The sequence below is a fragment of the Neoarius graeffei genome, chromosome 6, assembly GCF_027579695.1.
Source record: "Neoarius graeffei isolate fNeoGra1 chromosome 6, fNeoGra1.pri, whole genome shotgun sequence".
NCBI classification, from domain to species: Eukaryota; Metazoa; Chordata; class Actinopteri; order Siluriformes; family Ariidae; genus Neoarius; species Neoarius graeffei.
Window position 1 is genome coordinate 10473591 of NC_083574.1, and position 18899 is coordinate 10492489.

The window sequence follows — 18899 nt, forward strand, 5'->3', positions numbered from 1 at the left end:
CCGACTATTAAACACCTTGCTCTTGGAGTGATCTTTGTTGGTCGACCACTCCTGGGGAGGGTAACAATGGTCTTGAATTTCCTCCATTTGTACACAATCTGTCTGACTGTGGATTGGTGGATTCCAAACTCTTTACAGATGGTTTTGTAACCTTTTGCAGCTTGTTGAGCATCAACAACGCTTTTTCTGAGGTCCTCAGAAATCTCCTTTGTTCGTGCCATGACACACTTCTACAAACATGTGTTGTGAAGATCAGACTTTGACAGATTCCTGTTCTTTAAATAAAACAGGGTGCCCACTCACACCTGATTGTCATCCCACTGATTGAAAACACCTGACTCTAATTACACCTTCAAATTAACTGCTAATCCTAGAGGTTCACATACTTTTGCTATTCACAGATATGTAATATTGGATCATTTTCCTCAATAAATAAATGACCAAGTATAATATTTTTGTCTCATTTGTTTAACTGGGTTCTCTTGATCTACTTTTAGGACTTGTGTGAAAATCCGATGATGTTTTAGGTCATATTTATGCAGAAATATAGAAAATTCTAAAGGGTTCACAAACTTTCAAGCACCACTGTAGAACTATGTTGGAATGTATGAAAAACCTTACCCATTGTGATGAACGGTTTTGAATCACTTGAGGTGATTCTGTTCAGTCTTAGGAATGTATCACGCACAAAAACTCAAATCTGTTCTATTGATTTGGACAATTAACTGGCCATCAAAAAAATTATGTCCTATTGTTTTGGGATAAAGGGTTGGGAGTGGGAGAGCTATTCAATGAGAAGAGTAAAAAATTCCATTCCATTCAACGAGAAGAGTGAAAACCCCTCCCACTGCCATCTCTGCGAACTGCCAGGTCAAGTGATCAAAATGGTTCGGCACAATGGGTAAGGTAAAGTTTTCTCACACATTCCAACACAGTTCTAAAAAAAATGATAATGGATTAAAAAATCCCTCTCTGAAAATACTAGCTCACTGTCTAACATTAGCAGTACACACTCACCGGCCATTTTAATAGGAAATTGTTCTTCTAAGGTTCCTGTTCTTGGCTGCAGGACTGGAACCCAATGTGTTCTTCTGCTGTTGCATGCTAAGATGCTTTTCTGCTCACCATGGTTGTAAAGAGTGATTATATGGGTTACTATATCCTTTCTGACAAAGCAAGACATTTGTTTGCACCCACAGAACTGTCCCTCATTCAACTCAGTGTTTTTGGTTTTGGCACCATTCTGTGTAAACTCTAGAGACTGTTGTGTGTGAAAACCCCAGGAGATCAGCCATTTCTGAAATACTCAAACCAGTCCATCTGGCTCAAACCAACACCCATGCCACAGTGAAAGTCGCTCTTTGAGATCACAATTTTACCCATTCTGATGTTTGAACATTGTGAACATTAACTGAAGCTCTTGATTTGTATCTTCATGATTTGGTGCATTGTGCTGCTGTCAAGGAATTGGCTGATTAGAGAACCGCATCAAACAGCAGGTGTACGGGTGGGAGTTCCGAATAAAGTAGCTGGTGAGTGTAGATTCTAAACATCTGTGAATAAGGCTTATTGAAAATCCTTTCAGTAGTGATGGGCAGGGCACTCTGACCGGTCTGCACCTGTAATATACTGTCTCTCCTGTCACCTTTCTATCAAAGCCAGCATTAACTTTGTGCTGCAGTCGATCTTCTGTGAGATTGGATCAGACAGGATAGCCTTCATTCCTTATGCACATCAATGATCCTTGGGCGCTCATGACCCTGTCGCTGTTTCACTGTGTGTCCTTGGACCATGTTTTTTGGACCACTTTTGGTAGGCACTAACCACTGCATACCGGGAACCACCTCACAAGACCTGCTGTTTTAGAGATGCTCTGACCCAGTTATCTAGCCGTTACAATTTGGGACTTGTCAAAGTAACATCCATATGAATTTCAGGACCCAAGGGATTCTTACGCTTGCCCATTTTTCTTGCTTCCAACACATCAACTTTGATAACTGACTGTACACTTGCTGTCTAATTAACAACTATTACACGAAATCGAATAGTACATGAGCTGATAGCCAACGAGGCACGTAACACCGAGTTGACTATAAGCCATGTACGATGAGATTGAGTGGAATAATTGTTTTATTATAGTCACATTCATTGGATTTTGAGAAACATAGCATTTTAATTTTTTTGCAAATTCAGTAAACAAAACTTCATACAAAACTTCTGACAAAATCATTTCTGCTTCGGCAGACTTCTTAAAAACCTACCGATGCCTGCACGAATTGACTTTAGTGTTATTTTCTTGTAGAAAGTGCCGTCTTGCTGTCGTGCCGAGGTACAGAATAGCTTTAGACATTTATTTAATTCTTCCTTGGACATTTCAGTTCTGTAATTTTCAAACTTCTTTGGGCTTTTGAACCGGTCTAAAAAAATTCCACAAATTTTAATGCTTAAAGATGAAGAATGTAAACAAACCGGCGAAATGACAGGAGCAATTTGTGAAAAATGCAATAATAATAAAAATTCTTGAAAAATGAAAAAGATATGTTCTTACCATCAGATACTTTCATTCCATATTTTGTTGCTTTATATATATATATATATATATATATATTTTTTTTTTTTTTTTTTTTTTTTTTTTTGGGGGGGGGGGGGGTTCTTTTTGAGTAGAATTTTTATTTCGTCCTGGGTTGGTTCAGTAACATGCGCTGCCATTTTGTTTTTCTCTAATCATGGTATATGATCTGATATCCTAGTAGTAGAGTAACCAATCAGAGCATGCAAGTGCTCATATCCAGTGAATGTGAATAGAATAATCAATGTTTTTTGCAGGAGTTTGCATGTTCTACCCGTGTCCGCGTGGGTTTCCTCCGGGTGCTCCGGTTTCCCCCACAGTCCAAAGACATGCAGGTTAGGTTAACTGGTGACTCTAAATTGACCGTAGGTGTGAGTGTGAATGGTTGTCTGTGTCTATGTGTCAGCCCTGTGATGACCTGGTAACTTGTCCAGGGTATACCCCGCCTTTCGCCCGTAGTCAGCTGGGATAGGCTCCAGCTTGCCTGCGACCCTGTAGAACAGGATAAAGCGGCTAAAGATAATGAGATGAGATGAGATGAGATGTTTTTGCAACTCCTGGGTTCTTTTTTTTATCCTGATCAGGATTTTATCTTCCTTCCTACAGCTAAATCCTAGCTAGTGAGAAAGAATCCCCCTCTGTATGACCATGGTGCTCTTACATTTATCCCATTTTTGAACTTACAAATGAATTGCTGTATTACTTTATGACAGTAAAAAGCTTTCTACATTTCGGTTTATGACAGGGAAGTTGAAGCAATGATATACTCTATGAATTTCCATTTCTAAGGTTGGTAGAGCTTTTTTTTAATATCCTGAGTAAAAAAATGATCTTATCTGTAGTACTTGGTATAAAACTTTATTATGATGGATTGGTTGCCATGAACAGTGCTTTCTCTTCTACATTGGACATACAGTATACCATCAATCTACCAAATATCTATCTGTGCCTTAATATAGCTCATTCATGCAATGATGTTTCATGAAAAACTGCTGTTTTTCCCCTGTGATGCAACAAGTTGCTAGTTTGAAAATAAATTCCTAGACCCTCTGTTCATACCTCCAGGGCTTTTATATGACGAAAGTTATCCATGTGTTCTTTTTAGCACTTACCCTAAATCTCTCTCTCTCTCTCTATCTATCTCTTTTTTTTTTCACTGTTCCACTGCCACTTTCCCTCCCCTGCTAATTCTGACTCGAGAACATACAGGCAGAACAGGGCAATTATCACCTTTTTTTCGAGGGTGGGCGGGGCCACTCTTACCTTCACGCTGTTGCTGGGGGATGATGGCCGGTTGCTGGGGAAACGCTTGGCTGATTGGCGCATAGGCGGCAGGATAGGCTGCTGTTGCGAGGAGACACAAGAAGATGAAGAGAGAGAGAGAGAGAGAGAAAGATAGAGAGAGAGGGAGAGATAATTCTCATCAAGACTCCCAGATTTGACACAACAACTTAAATCATTATTGCATCGTTCTCACTTTCCAGATGCTGAATAAATAAACTGTGTTATAGCTCATGGCCAGTCGGCTTTATTTTTGCCGTGGTTCAGCACCTGGTGAAAATAAACTGGTTAAAAGGGTCTTTTATAAAAGCCATCCTCCCAAAGGCACTGTAAAAGAGACACAGGCCTTGCATTAAGTTCTTATCTAGTAAATAAGCTTTCATTTACTCTGCCATTGTGGACCTGATTCTGCATGCTAAATGGCTGCGGTTTTACTCCACACACTTTCTGGCCTTTAAAATCATTCAGTATGAGATTGTAAAGGATGAAGAAGAAAAAGCATGATACTCTTAGTTATGATTACTTCCAATAGCCGAATTTGATGTATCTCAGCCACATCTGAAATCACATACGGTATGGACCTCTCTATCAGTGGGATATTAATCGATTACTGCCATTCTGAGCTGTGCAATTCTGCATTTTTTTCTCATGCTGCTTCATAGTCTGACTTTAATAAAGTGTGCGTATTGTTGAGAAAGTTGAAAGTGGACAGTAAATCAGGGTAACGAGACAAGTAAGCAATCTAACCACTTGTTTGTTCGAGTATGCAGTTATCTATATTTCTTTAATGAAACAATAGACAGTATATGAAGTTATGTATATTGACTCAATATGCATAACCTTTTGGTGCACACATATAGTTTCTAAGCAAGCACTGCCAGCATGCTACAGACGTTATATGTCCATTTTCAGCTTTACTCACCATAGATAAGGGTCTACAATATAAATGCTACATGCATTATCTTGATTTCTTACAAGAAGTGGGAGGGTTCTGTGAAACATCATGTGAATGATGTATTTTCTGTGAAAAATTATCTTGTCCATCTTTGTCACAGTTGGAGAATTATGTCCAAGAATATTGACCTGGGGAAAGTTCTGCATGTTCAGAGATGAGTTACACAGTCCCTTTTCTGTGTTCCATATTCTGGTTATTAATTTAATATTAAGTCCAAAAAAAAAGAAGCTTGAAAGGGATCAAAAATGAAGACTGAAGAAGGAAATATATTTATTTTATTTTGCTGTTAAATGTAATAAAATGTAACAAAATAACGAGACCGTCAGTGATGGCGTAGCTCACTCCAGCCCCGTCTAGTCCAGAAGGAACGATCTAAAGTGGGCCACCTTGCGCAATAAATGTTGCAAGCTATATACACTACATACAAACTATATATAGAAGTTACAGACACCCTAGGAATACCGACCTATTTGCCAGAAAGAATCCAAAATGGCGAGGAATTGACTGAGAAGAAGCGATTTTTGTTGAACTGCTCATTAAGGCTTAATTAGTCCACTGTTAACATCATTAATAATTGTCATGAAGCAAATCTGGGTAGAAGTTATATGCACCCTAGGTACCCCTACCTTCATGCCAGAAAGAATCAAAATCAGTGAAAACTTGAGGGAGAAGAAGCGATTTGTGTGGAAACTGCTCATTAGGGCTTAATTACGCCATATCTTCATTATTAATTACAATTATACGAATTTGTGTAGAAGCTATATGCACTCCAGGCAGACTTACCTTCCTGCCAAAGAGAATAAAAATCAGTGAAGAACTGAGAGAGAAGAAGCGATTTTCATGAAATGTGGACGACGCCGGACAGACGACAGGCAACACATGATGGCATCGCCCTGTCAGCCGGATGAGCTAATAATGAAAATGTAATCAGTAAACAACAACAAAAAAAAAGACTAATATGATAAAATATGCGTTACAGGTCAGAATTGTAGGTCAGGTGGAATTTTTCAACGTCGGTTATTATTTTTTAACCCAGTTCATAATTTGTTACTTGTATTAGTGAGACTTATTACTATCTAGGGTTAGGTTTAGGGTTAGGATTTGGGAAGACCTTGTATTTTAAACTACTTGATGAAGTAATAAGACTGGAATTTATCATTAATAAATTCAAAATATATATCACTTCTTCCATTGCAATTGTTGTTGGTCCAGTAGTTAAGGTGCTGGATTAAGAACCAGAAGGTTCTGAGTTTGAATCCTGGTTAAGTATGAAAGAAGATATTTAACCCTTTGATGCAAAACATGGGTCAAAAGTGACCCGGCTGAGTTGTTATCTTCTATATTTTTGCAATAAATTAATTCCATCATTCAGTATTCAAGGTATTCCTCAAGTAACTTGTTTTTGATCATCATGCATCCTTATTTTATTTTTTTCTTTCTTACTTTTTGAATAAAAACCCTTTTTGTATCACTGCCCTTCTAATGCACAACATGGGTCAAAAAAGACCTGCATTCATTTTCTAGGTTATTTCATGTATGGCTGAGTGTTTCTATGATATACTTTTGAAATAAATTCATTTTATCATTTACTTTTCCAAATATGCAGTAAATATCTTGTTTTTGTTTAGCACAAATCATCATTTTTATTTTTCCTTTCTTAAGTTATGAACAAGCACAGCTTTTGTAATTCTACATCAAGTTTACACACATGGGTCAGAACCGACCCGCATGCATTTACTACAGCGTTTGGTGGGAACTGTGAATTGTGCTTGTGCCAGACATTTCACAGCTCAGCACAGCGCCCTTTGCTCATCTAATACATGTAAGTAATGTTTTTTCAATTGTTCTAACATTACCAAGAAAAAAAAATGGATTATGTTTAGGTTACCTTGAGAGTGAGTAGATTACTTGTCAGAAAGTTACAAGTAATTACTATTAGCTACCTACCATAGCTGTCGACATATTCTACTTCAGTTAGCTAATTTTATTGTAGTTGGCTTAGCTAACTACATAGTTAATAAATAAATAACTGGCCCCATTCACTGCTAAAGTAATTACTTGAAACAAATTATTATTATAGTATTAAGACATTTAATTTTAAATCACACTTGGATGACCCATGTGTAGTAATATAAAAAGTATTTTTGTTCATAAAGTAGGAAAGAAAAATTAAATTAATGATTTGTGGTAATTAAAAACAAGATATTTAAAGAATACTTGGAATATTCAATTATAAAATAAATTGATTTCAAAAGATAGAGCAAAGAAAAACTCAGTCAGCATGAAATAACCTGGAAAATGAATGCGGGTCATTTTTGACCCATGTTGTGCATTAGAAGGGGTGTGCATACATTTTGCATCAAAGGGTTAAAAACAAATGCTGAATAGGTAGATAGACAAGAGGAAATGCAGGGTGTTTTAAAAAAATGAGATGTAAATATCAAGAAACTACATAGTCTCGGCAAATGAAACTAAACAGGCTTAATGTTGAGCAACATACAGTAAGAGTTATTCCTCAAAATTTGAATGAGAAATTCAAAGGTATGTGGATTCCAGGAATGATTTCACAAATTTTCAATATGCACATCTAACCCTAACCCAGCCTTCCTCTTTGAACTTGTTGTGCCATGTCCAAATCTGCATTGCAGTTGGTGCATTTTTAGAGCAGACCTGGGCATTTTATGGCCCGCGGGCTGCATCCGGCCCTTTGGTTCATTCTGACCGGCCCGCGTAAGGTTCATTAGAAATTACAAAATAAACATATTTTCTAATTTACCTCATGCATGGACTGAATGTGCATTGCTTTTATTTTGAAGTTGTGTTCAACAAAAACGCAATGCGCGCGACATGAACATGACATGAAATCCCACGAAACCTAATCCCGCGATAACTACTTCCATAATTTGTCCAGACCAACCACAAACTTGTACGTCATCCTTCAAACGGTCCAGCCAATCACATTGTGTGACGTCACCAGCAGGCGCCGGAGCCCGAGCCGATCTGTAGATCTGATACCTACACCGAATCGACACGGCATCATTATTATAATATGATGTATCTTGCTTGATATGTGGAGTAGAAAGACAATATTGTGATGTCTTTGTTGTGTTTTGGGGTGAATGTGACTGGAAAAAAAAATGGTACAAACGTTCACATTTTGTTAACCATTGTTTTGGGAAGTTTGATTGAATAAATGACATTTTTTGTAAGGCAACCTCGTTTTTTCCATACTCTTACCAGTCTTAGCAGCTTGTAAAAACAATGTTATTTACTGCTTTATATAAAGAAATACAATTAATATTATGCAGAATTTAGTTCAGCCTTTTGGTCCGGCCCTCCACAAAATTTTCTGTTTTTCATGTGGCCCCATGGAAAAAATAATTGCCCACCCCTGTTTTAGAGAATCCTCTAATAAATGCATGCTGCACAGTCTTGTTCGACTGTGTTCGAGCGTACTCTAACACATAAAACGCCTTTTCTTTTCCAGTGAATGGCATTTCTATAACTAAAAAGATAAAAACAAAAAACATTAAACATAAAATTTTGACCTGTTTCCACTCATGCTGTAAAAATTTGAGGTCAATTTATTGAGAATTGGCAAAGTTATTAGATTATGAAATATCAAATTTTTTGAAACACCCTGTACTATGTAGGTGTAGACAGAGAGTAAATGGAAGAATGAGAGACAAAAGAAGTGATGGAAAATCCTGTTTAAGGATCTTAGATAATCCAAAATTTTACCTCGGTTGGAAATAATGAACTAGGTTAAAAAAAAAATAAAAAATAACCCAGATTAAAAAAAAAATCACCTAGGTCAAATTTTTTGACCTGTAACATATGCATAAAAAGATAGGAACAGGGCTTTGAACCGGTTCAAGGAACGAAAACGAAAACCGGGAACTTTTTCTATTTCACATGGAACAGAAACGAAACCAGAAACTTTATTATTTTTTATGTTCCGGAACAGAAACGCTTATTAAAAATAATGGTAACCGGTTACTACCGGTTTTTATTTCGTTCCTCAAAGTTTCTGTAGCCTACAAATAAAAAAGTCATTCTTCTCCTGCGCAAGTTTCTATGACCCGCTGGGGTTCACTTCCTGTGTGACGTTCGCTGGCTGAATGGAGAGAGCGGGAGGGTGGACTACTATCACGTCTCCACGTCTTAAATAAGAGGTAAATATTGCAGTCTATCGTTATTCAAAAACGTCAATTTCAAACACGATATCAATATATTTGTCCACGTTAATGAGAGGCTCGCGAACATTAAATGACGTTAACCTCTGTTAGCCTATCAATGCATAGGGCCTGACTAGCCTTTGGTAACACACTAAACGAATTATCTTTCATTTTTGGCACTTTTTCTGTTTGTGTAGATTGGAAGACATACTGAGAATCCAAATCGCCAACATTTGAAATAATAATTGTTTTGAATTATTTCTTGTCTTATTTAATGAAGGTTGTAATAGAATTAGCCTACATTTGGCTTAAGCTGGATGAGACAGAGACATAATTTTATAGCTATTTGTTAAACAGCTGACAGGGAACGTAATTAACCGTTCTGGGAACGAAATTTTTTTGTTCTAACCGGTTCGGGAACGTCTATTTAACGGTGGAACCCAAAACCAGAAACATTAAAATTCCGTTTCTGTTCAGAATGAACCAATAGGAAAAAAATTCTGGTTCAAAGCCCTGGATAGGAAGCAGTGAAATAAAAGCTAAATGAAAGTAAAGTATGCTGCTGTTACTGTATTTTGCTGCATGAATAGTCCTAGTTGTAATTATCATATTAATATAGCTCATTGTGCTTTGTATCATAAACCAGACTTATACTTTCACTACCCTGATGCTTTTCATGCAAATATGACCAGGAATTTTCTACGTTCACAGGTAGACAAGGCAATCTGACTTGCCATTAACTGTTTCAAACAAAATTCTAATCACTTTTAAAGACAGGGTGCTGTAAAGCATTTCAAAACCAAGGACTATATTCATTGTGTCGCACTTTTCATAAGTGCTCAAATGTTTTGGGAGGTGTGCTGTCTGAAAAGCCATTCTGTAGATGCACCTGTGATAACTGCAAAATCCCTTTTATTTACTCTGGAACAGAGTAACTGTCATGCCATTTCCTCAGTCACACAATGCACACACTGGCAGTGGATGTAAACGGTTTCTTCTTATAAACTAACACACTTAAAAATAGCGTTAGCAGTTCTAAAAGCCTTGTTTGGGTGCGAACATTAAGGAACAAGGTAGAGTACGAAGCTATGCATGGCATCCTGATCAACAGGGTCTTAATATTGTAAAAGTCAACTCCGATACAGATTTTCAAAGCACTTTGTACTATCGGAGACTACACAAGAGGATTAGAAAAGAGAGAAAAGAAAATGAGAAGAAGAAAGAAAGCACCTGCATAGTGTTGCACGCCGGCATATGCTTGCTGGAGAGGGTCAGTCACTGTTGGACTCTGTGCTGTACAGATATAGGCATCAAAATGGAGAAGCGGTTATACAAATAAACAAATAGAGGCACTGATCAAGAAATTAAGTGCTAAGTAGACAAAGTAACCCAGTCTGGATAGAAGTAGAGAAGGTGAGGTTTGGTTTTATAGACTGGGCTCAGACAATTTCAGGGTAATCAGGGTCCCGATTTTAGGCCTTATAATTGTGTGTTACCTGGATAGGGGTGAATTCCATTGGTATAGATGGGTTCAGAGGCTGGCTGTCCATTGCTTTGAGGAGGCAGTGCGCTGAAGCCATTCACTCCAATTGGTGCAGCGATACTTGGCACTGCTGTGGCACTGATGCCTGGAGGTGTGCTGGTGCCTAAAACACACACAGGAGTTTTCTATGATAGAGTAACACACCTGCCAGAACCATCTTATATATGATGTCAGCTAGCATAATCAATAAGAAGGAAGACATAGCTGCAGTTATAGAGTAGCTGCAATCCCTTTATGACAATATACCGTACATAAAGCTGCATAAACATTTGTAGAGACTCTTTACAACAGGCATCAGCTTGGAAACAATCAGAAGAGTTAAAATTATTATTATAAGTTTATTATAAGTTATAAATATTATAAAATTGGGCGGCACGGTGGTGTAGTGGTTAGCGCTGTCGCCTCACAGCAAGAAGGTCTGGGTTCGAGCCCCGTGGCTGGCAAGGGCCTTTCTGTGCGGAGTTTGCATGTTCTCCCCGTGTCCGCGTGGGTTTCCTCCGGGTGCTCCAGTTTCCCCCACAGTCCAAAGACATGCAGGTTAGGTTAACTGGTGACTCTAAATTGAGCGTAGGTGTGAATGTCAGTGTGAATGGTTGTCTGTGTCTATGTGTCAGCCCTGTGATGACCTGGCGACTTGTCCAGGGTGTACCCTGCCTTTCGCCCGTAGTCAGCTGGGATAGGCTCTAGCTTGCCTGTGATCCTGTAGAATCACAGGCAAGCTAGTAATAGATTGTTGTCAGATAAGCAGACTGGAGACATGTGCAAATACAAATAAAGAGTTTACTTTATTAAACAGAAAGGCAAATCTAAATTGTGAGGCAGAATCAGGGTCATGCTGCAGGTAGAGTTCAGGCAATCAAAAAACTGAATAACAGTGACTAGGCTGAGGCACAAACATGAAAACAGAACTAAAAAAAACAGCCTTGGCTGTGAGTGTAGTCATTAAATACTGTGGGTGAATGTGTCTGTAATCTGAAACAGACGAGAATGATTAGCAATCTGGTGAATGTGAATGAGAGAAAAATAAAGAGTTTGTGATGATTGTTGTGAAGGTTGCTGGGATTTGGATTCCATGGTGGCCATGTCTGTATGCCACGGGGTGTTCTGGGGATCAGAGTCTGGAAGTGCAAGCCAGGAGCATGGCCTGGAATTGTAGCTTGGTGCCCTGCATTCTGGCACCGATCTGACAGGGCCCCCTTTTAGGGAGTGACTCCTGATGCTCCTAACTTGACCAGGAGGGATCTCAGGACACTGGTCAGCGTGCCACCCATGGCAATGCCAGCAGTGAACATGGCAAGACTCAAGGGGTTGGGTGGGTGGACAATGATGTCCTCTCTGGACTTCAGGGTCAAGGTGAATCAGACTCCTGGCTTGAACATCACCAATGGGGATGCCCCTAGTGGCTCTGTTCTGGGCATGGTGTTGGGGTCCATCACATTGGCTTTAGGCATGGGCTCGGCATCAAGGGCCATCATGTTGGCCTCTGGCATGGGCTTGGTATCAGCAGCCCTCACATTGGCCTCTGGTGTGGACATGGTGTTGGAGGCAGCCACATTGGCCTCTGGCATGGGTATGGTGCTGGAAGCTGCCCTGTTGGTCTCAGGCATGAGCATGGCATTGGAGGCCACCCCATCAGTTTCTGGCATGGGCACCTCTGGAAGGCTGCTGTCTGTGCTTGGCCACATTCACCCAACATGCCGGTTATAGCGCCCTCCCGACACCCCCTCCCCCAAAAAATAATTCCCTGGTGGAGCAATGCCATGAGTTGGTCCAGAATGGCATTGATCTGGTCAAACATCCTCTGGTTCTCCAAGATCTGACTGTGACTGAGGCAGAATCCAGGCAAACAAGAAAAAAAAAAGAAAGAACAGGATAGAGACTAGGATTAGGCACAAACATAAAAACAGAACTAGATCAAAACCAGAGGGACTATGACAGAAATGAAGGGTTTAGTAATGTCAGTCACGTAGCATTACAGCAATACCTCACACTGTGGCTTTGAGTGCAGAGTTATTAAATATCATGGGTGAATGTGTCTGTGATCTGAAACAGGTGAGCATGATTAGCAGTCTGGTGAATTTGGCCATGGAGTGTTCTGGGGATTGCAGTCGAGAAGTGCAATCTAGAAATGTGGCCTGGAATTGTAGCTCTGACAACATTAGGGTATTAAACAAGATAATATTGAGATAGCAAGATTTAAAAAGTTCAAAATAATTAAATTATATGAGTGACTAATTAGAAAAAAATGAGATGTTGCATTGAAATTATGGTATAATTTATGAAGTCCAAATAAGATATTAAGATGAAATAATGACATATCTGAAATTATCCTATCCACATTCACTGGATATGAGCAATTGCGCACTCTGATTGGCTACTCTACTACTAGGATATCAGTTCATATACCGTGAGTAGAGAAAAACAAAATGGCAGCTTTGTTATCTCAAAGAAACAGAAATAACTAAAAGAATATAGTATCCCCCCCCCCCCCCCCCCCATATCTCCTGTTACACACTCCAGCCCAGTTGGTACACTTTCAAGTTGGTTTTCCAGTGGCCAAAAAAAACCCTAAAGAAGAAGAAGAAGAAGAAAACAAAAACAAAATGGCAGAGCATGTTGCTGAACCAACTGCAGATGAAATAAAAACTCTACTTGAAAACAAAACCCCAAAAAATAAAAAAGAAGCACCAAAATATGGAATAAATGTATTTGATGGTAAGAACATATGTTTTTCTTTTTTTTCAAGAATTATTATTGTAGCATTTTTCACAAAATTGCTACTGTTATTTCACTGGTTTGTTTACATTCTAAGTGGAAATGATTTTGTCAGACGTTTTGTATAAAGTTTTTATTTATTGAATTTGCAATAATATGAAAATAAAAATGCCCTGTTTCTCAAAATCCAGTGAACGTGGACAGAATAAAACAGTTATTCCACTCAATCTCATTGTACATGGCTTATAGCCAACTCGGCGCTACACGCCTCATCGGCTATCAGCTCATGTACAACTTGATTTTGTGGAATAACTGTTAAATAACAAGATATGAAGTGATAATGAAGTGATATCTTGAAGGAATTTCACCTAATAAGATATTAAGTTAAAATAATGACATCTTGAAATAATAACATAATACAAATATAAACTAGACTGTGTTTTGATGGGTTTTAATGCTTGCTCTATTGCCTAAGGAATGCATAATTCCTCAACTGAAGCTTTAGCAAGATCTTGATGCATTTTTTGGCAAAAATTAGCTGGAAATCTGTCTGAAAATGCTGTCCATAAAACACGTTGCATGGTGAAAACTCATGCGATTGTAGCAAGTGCTCACAGTGGAGCTGCCAAGCCTAGAAATGATCTGCTCGCACCAAACAGACAGCACCTTCTGCTTGTGAAGAGTTCATGAACAACACAGCAGTTTGCAAACACCTGACTGACTCATCAGGGAGGAAACAGAGACACGGCAACGTGTTGACTGATTCCGTTTTCCAACATGTTGCTAAAACCTGTTGTTTGCCATTGTCAGTGGATGATTAATTAGTGTTTAAAGATCCCACATGATTGGAAATGTCCTTTATTTGTAGATGTTTGCTTGGAGGCAAAGCTGCCATGACCTTGCATCTATGTTAAGTTCTCATCAACACATGGGAAACAAAATATAACCTCTGGTTAAGATTTGGAGGACAATATGACTTTAGAATGAATGTATTTATGTATTTTCAAAATATATAATACAGTATTTGGGGGATTTAACCATTCAAATTTGTATTGACTCATCTCACGCAATAATATCTTATTATTTTCTTTTTCTGGGGATGCTGAGGCATTTTACTCTTAAATGAAGCCATGGCCTAAAGGTTAGAAAAGCAGCTTTGGGACCAAAAGATCACCGGTTTGATTCCCTGGACCAGCAGGGATGCCTGAAGTGCCCTTGAGCATGGCACCTAACCCTTGTGGGTATGTCAGGGTCCTGTTGTACATCGCTCTGGATGAAAGCATCTGCTAAATGCCTGTAATGTAATGTAAAATGAGTAATAGGGTTGAGATGTTTAGCATAAAATGCTCAAAATTTGCTTAACTATCATCCATGCTTGTGCCATAAGGACATTCTAAAGTTAGAATAAGTATATAATAATAAATACCATTATATCATTGAAAATAAAGGGAAAAAATGATAGCTTGACTTTCTCATCTCATCTCATTATCTCTAGCTGCTTTATCCTTCTACAGGGTCGCAGGCAAGCTGGAGCCTATCCCAGCTGACTATGGGTGAAAGGCAGGGTACACCCTGGACAAGTCGCCAGGTCATCACAGGGCTGACACATAGACACAGACAACCATTCACACTCACATTCACACCTACGGTCAATTTAGAGTCACCAGTTAACCTAACCTGCATGTCTTTGGACTGTGGGGGAAACCGGAGCACCCGGAGGAAACCCACGCGGAGAAACATGCAAACTCCGCACAGAAAGGCCCTCGCCGGCCCCGGGGCTCGAACCCAGGACCTTCTTGCTGTGAGGCGACAGCGCTAACCACTACACCACCGTGCCGCCCAGCTTGACTTTCTGCTTCCCATAATCTTCAGGAAATTTAGATATCACTACATCATGTTGAACATGTGACTCATGGATTATTCTAAAAGCTATATTTCTGAGGAGTGATTTTTTTCAGGTAGCAGGGCTGAGGAAATATGGTGGCGATATTTTAAGTATTGTAATAGGTAGTCAGCTGGGATAGGCTCCAGCTTGCCTGCAACCCTGTAGAAGGATAAAGCGGCTAGAGATAATGAGATGAGATGAGAGATGAGATATTTTATTTGCTGTGATGACCTGGCGACTTGTCCAGGGTGTACCCCGCCTTTCGCCCGTAGTCAGCTGGGATAGGCTCCAGCTTGCCTGCGACCCTGTAGAACAGGATAAAGCGGCTAGAGATAATGAGATGAGATGAGATGAGATATTTTATTTGTGGGCTGATCGTAGACTGGCAAAATGTCATTTTATAATTGAAGAGCTTATTTCCAAAACCTGCAAAGTTCATGTACGTTCATAGACTTAGCAGGTTTTGGAAATAAGCTCTTCAATTGCTGTAAATTTATTTAAAGGTGCAGCAGTTGATATTTTTCCCCATTCCTTACTAATACAAATAACCTGGAAGATACATAGAACATGATAAAAAATAAAGCAGTAAGCCATAGCCTTTGCAAAAGTGTATAAAGTAAATGAGAAAATCTATTTGAAAAACTGACTTCTGGTTGGGAACACTTGTTTGTGTTTGGATGAGGTTCCTGTCAGTCTTTTAATTGACGTTCTACTCTGTGGGCCACCATAGATGGGGTGGAGCTTCATGAACATGAGTGGAAAACGTTCAAATGTTGAACCCAACTAACTGTTAGAGACTTCAACTTGAAAGAGTGAAAGAAAAAACAAATCTTACCTAAAGCTGGGCATACACTGTGCGATTTTTGGCCCGATTTTGATACGATTTTCACTCGTGCGACTATTTTGGAGATCGGGCCGAGTTTTGGCTCAATCGTGCGTCTCGGATCGTGTAGTATACATGGGGTAACGACAAGCGATTAACACCTCACGACCTCCTCCCGATCGATCGGATGAAAATCAAACCTGTTTGAAATCCTGAGCATCGGATCCGAGCATCGCATCCGAGCATCGGATCGTATAGTGTGAGAACAGGAATCGTAAGCTGCGTGCTGTTTACCCCTGCGATTCACTCGTACAGTGTGAGCAGCAGCTGAATACCGCAACTGAAAAAATCGCACAGTGTATGCCCAGCTTAATGTAACTTTATGTTATTTATCTGAATCATATGCACAGTTTGCTGTGAAGGATAATTTACCTCTGTTTCAATGGTTTGTGAAGTTTATTTTGAATGCGTAATTGGAATTATTCTATCCACATTCACTGGATATGAGCAATCGCGTGGTCTGATTGGCTACTCTAATACTAGACTATCAGCTCATATACCATGAGTAGAGAAAAACAAAATGGCGGCGCGTGTTGTTGAACCAACCAAGGATGAAATAAAAACTACTTGAAAACAACCCCCCCAAAAAAAAACAACAACAAAAAGCAACAAAATATAGAATAAAAGTATTTGATGGTAAGAACGTATCTTTTTTTTTAAAGAATTATTACCGCATTTTTCACAAATTGCTCCTGTCATTTTGCCGGTTTGTTTACATTCTAAGCAGAAATAATTTTGTCGGACGTTTTGTATAAAGTTTTTATTTATCGAATTTGCAAAAAATAAAAATGCTCTGTTTCTCAAAATCCAGGGAATGTGGATAGAATAAAACAGTTATTCCACTCAATCTTGTCGTACATGGCCTCGTCAGTTATCAGCTCATGTATGACTCGATTTCATGGAATGACTGTTAAATGTGTCAAATTGACTCGAGTCTCATCTCATCTCATTATCTCTAGCCGCTTTATCCTGTTCTACAGGGTCGCAGGCAAGCTGGAGCCTATCCCAGCTGACTACGGGCGAAAGGCGGGGTACACCCTGGACAAGTCGCCAGGTCATCGCAGGGCTGACACATAGACACAGACAACCATTCACACTCACATTCACACCTACGGTCAATTTAGAGTCACCAGTTAACCTAACCTGCATGTCTTTGGACTGTGGGGGAAACCGGAGCACACCCACGCGGACACGGGGAGAACATGCAAACTCCGCACAGAAAGGCCCTCGCCGGCCACGGGGCTCGAACCCGGACCTTCTTGCTGTGAGGCGACAGCGCTAACCACTACACCACCATGCCGCCAATGACTTGAGTATTTTTTTTTTTGTAGTGTTTTTCTATTTAGTTGTGCCACAAATGTCCTAAGACTATAGATATGAGCAGGACAGGGTGCTATAAAGTGAAGTGTATATCAGAACAGCAGGATGATTCACTCATCCTGAGTGTCATTCGATTAGACACAGGGACTTAGGCATTTTCCTCAGCCAATGGTCCCATCTAATCTCAGGTTTGTTGGTTTTGACTTGATTTTTTTTTTTTAGCTTCTTTGCTCATGTTTTTTTTTCCCTTGTGGCAGTGAAGGGCATTTAAGCCATGTAGGATTAAATTTGATAGGTATAACCTTAGTAGTGTAGGCTTTAGGGATTACAAATGCACTAAAGCAGACAGAAAAACAGGGAACGTAAAGGGGAGGGGGTGGGTGGGGGTTGAAGGACATGTTATTTAGCTGTTTTTTTCCCCTCTCTCCTGGCCCTGCACGTCAGCTTACTTATCATTGTTGCGGCATCAGAGTGTCTCTGTGCATTGGCGAGAGGGGTCAAGCTCAGGTCCTGGATTATCTTTCACAAATCTTTTGCCTTTATCAATTTGTCAAGGACTCATCATCCAAAGGCATCAGATTGGCCACATTCCCAGGTGGGACAAACAAAAACAGCAGAAAAACCTAATCCTATTTGACAACAGAAAGCAGCTGTCTAACCCTTTACTTTGACTTTCCTTCCTTCTCTCGACTCCTTGCTTTTCCGTTCCACCAGTGTTTCTCTCGTAACTCTTTGTAATGCACAGTGCTTATGAGGCCCATAACACTAGTGTACATTCCCAGTCATGGCATAACCCACACTGCATTGCTCTGTACTGCTGTAATCTTGAGTATAATGGCACCATTCACTCTGTGGAGTCTTTAAATAAGCAGTAAACATCTGTGATAAAGTGCTCTAAAGTTCCTCCTACCTGAAGAGGGCGTCATTGGGGCAGCCACCAGGCCGTTGACGTTGAAAGCTGCCATTTGCTGCATCTGGGCGGCTGCAATGGCTGCCATGGGGTTGAGATAGGAGCCCTGTGTGGCAGCCATGAGCGCTGCCTGCTGCTGCATCATCTGCTATAAAACGACAAAGAGCAAAAGAATGACAATCGAAAGATACATTAATGTTTAAAGTTTAGGAAAAACTGTCAGATCACGGAGAACAAAAGTTAGAAGAAAGTAGTTGCTCCAAAAAATATACTCCAAAAAACAGGATAAGAAAATCTCAGTCTTGGAAATGTACAATGCAGTGTTCGCTACAGTCTGAATTCTCAGTCGGAAACTCCGGTAGGAGCCACACTGTTGCCTTTGTCTCAGTTTTGATGCGTTTGCCTCTGTTATGAAACTTTTTAAACCATAGTTTGGTTGTCTTTTTGGGCCATGATTCAATGAGACAGTTGAGGAGTTTGAAGGAAGAAAACATTTTCCCCTTTGCTAATTCCCACCAAACAAGTGAAGGTAAAGGCAAGTCTTAAGGATGTCAAAGAAAAATCAAAACTGAGTCACGAAGAAGACTGAAAGCCAAATCTTTTTTGAGATCAAGCCATTACTTCAATTTTATATACACTATGCAAGGCCAAATTTGCAGA

General features: G+C 39.6%; 1 protein-coding gene across 21 annotated transcripts in view; it reads right to left on the minus strand.

Moving 5' to 3' along the window:
- celf6 (CUGBP Elav-like family member 6) overlaps positions 1-18899 on the minus strand; it is a 436542-nt gene that overhangs the window by 11982 nt on the left and 405661 nt on the right. For 5 of the 21 annotated variants that reach the window (XM_060923310.1, XM_060923301.1, XM_060923297.1 and 2 more), the window contains 4 exons: positions 18240-18384; positions 10480-10629; positions 10214-10276; positions 3833-3913 (listed from right to left, as the gene is read on the minus strand). In XM_060923310.1, coding sequence (XP_060779293.1) covers positions 3833-3913; positions 10214-10276; positions 10480-10629; positions 18240-18384 — 439 coding nt within the window. Of the gene's footprint in view, positions 1-15; positions 41-2608; positions 2653-3832; positions 3914-6123; positions 6128-8776; positions 8778-8887; positions 8891-10211; positions 10277-10479; positions 10630-18239; positions 18388-18899 lie in introns of all 21 variants that reach the window. The other 16 variants (XM_060923295.1, XM_060923307.1, XM_060923312.1 and 13 more) reach the window with 11 other exon arrangements.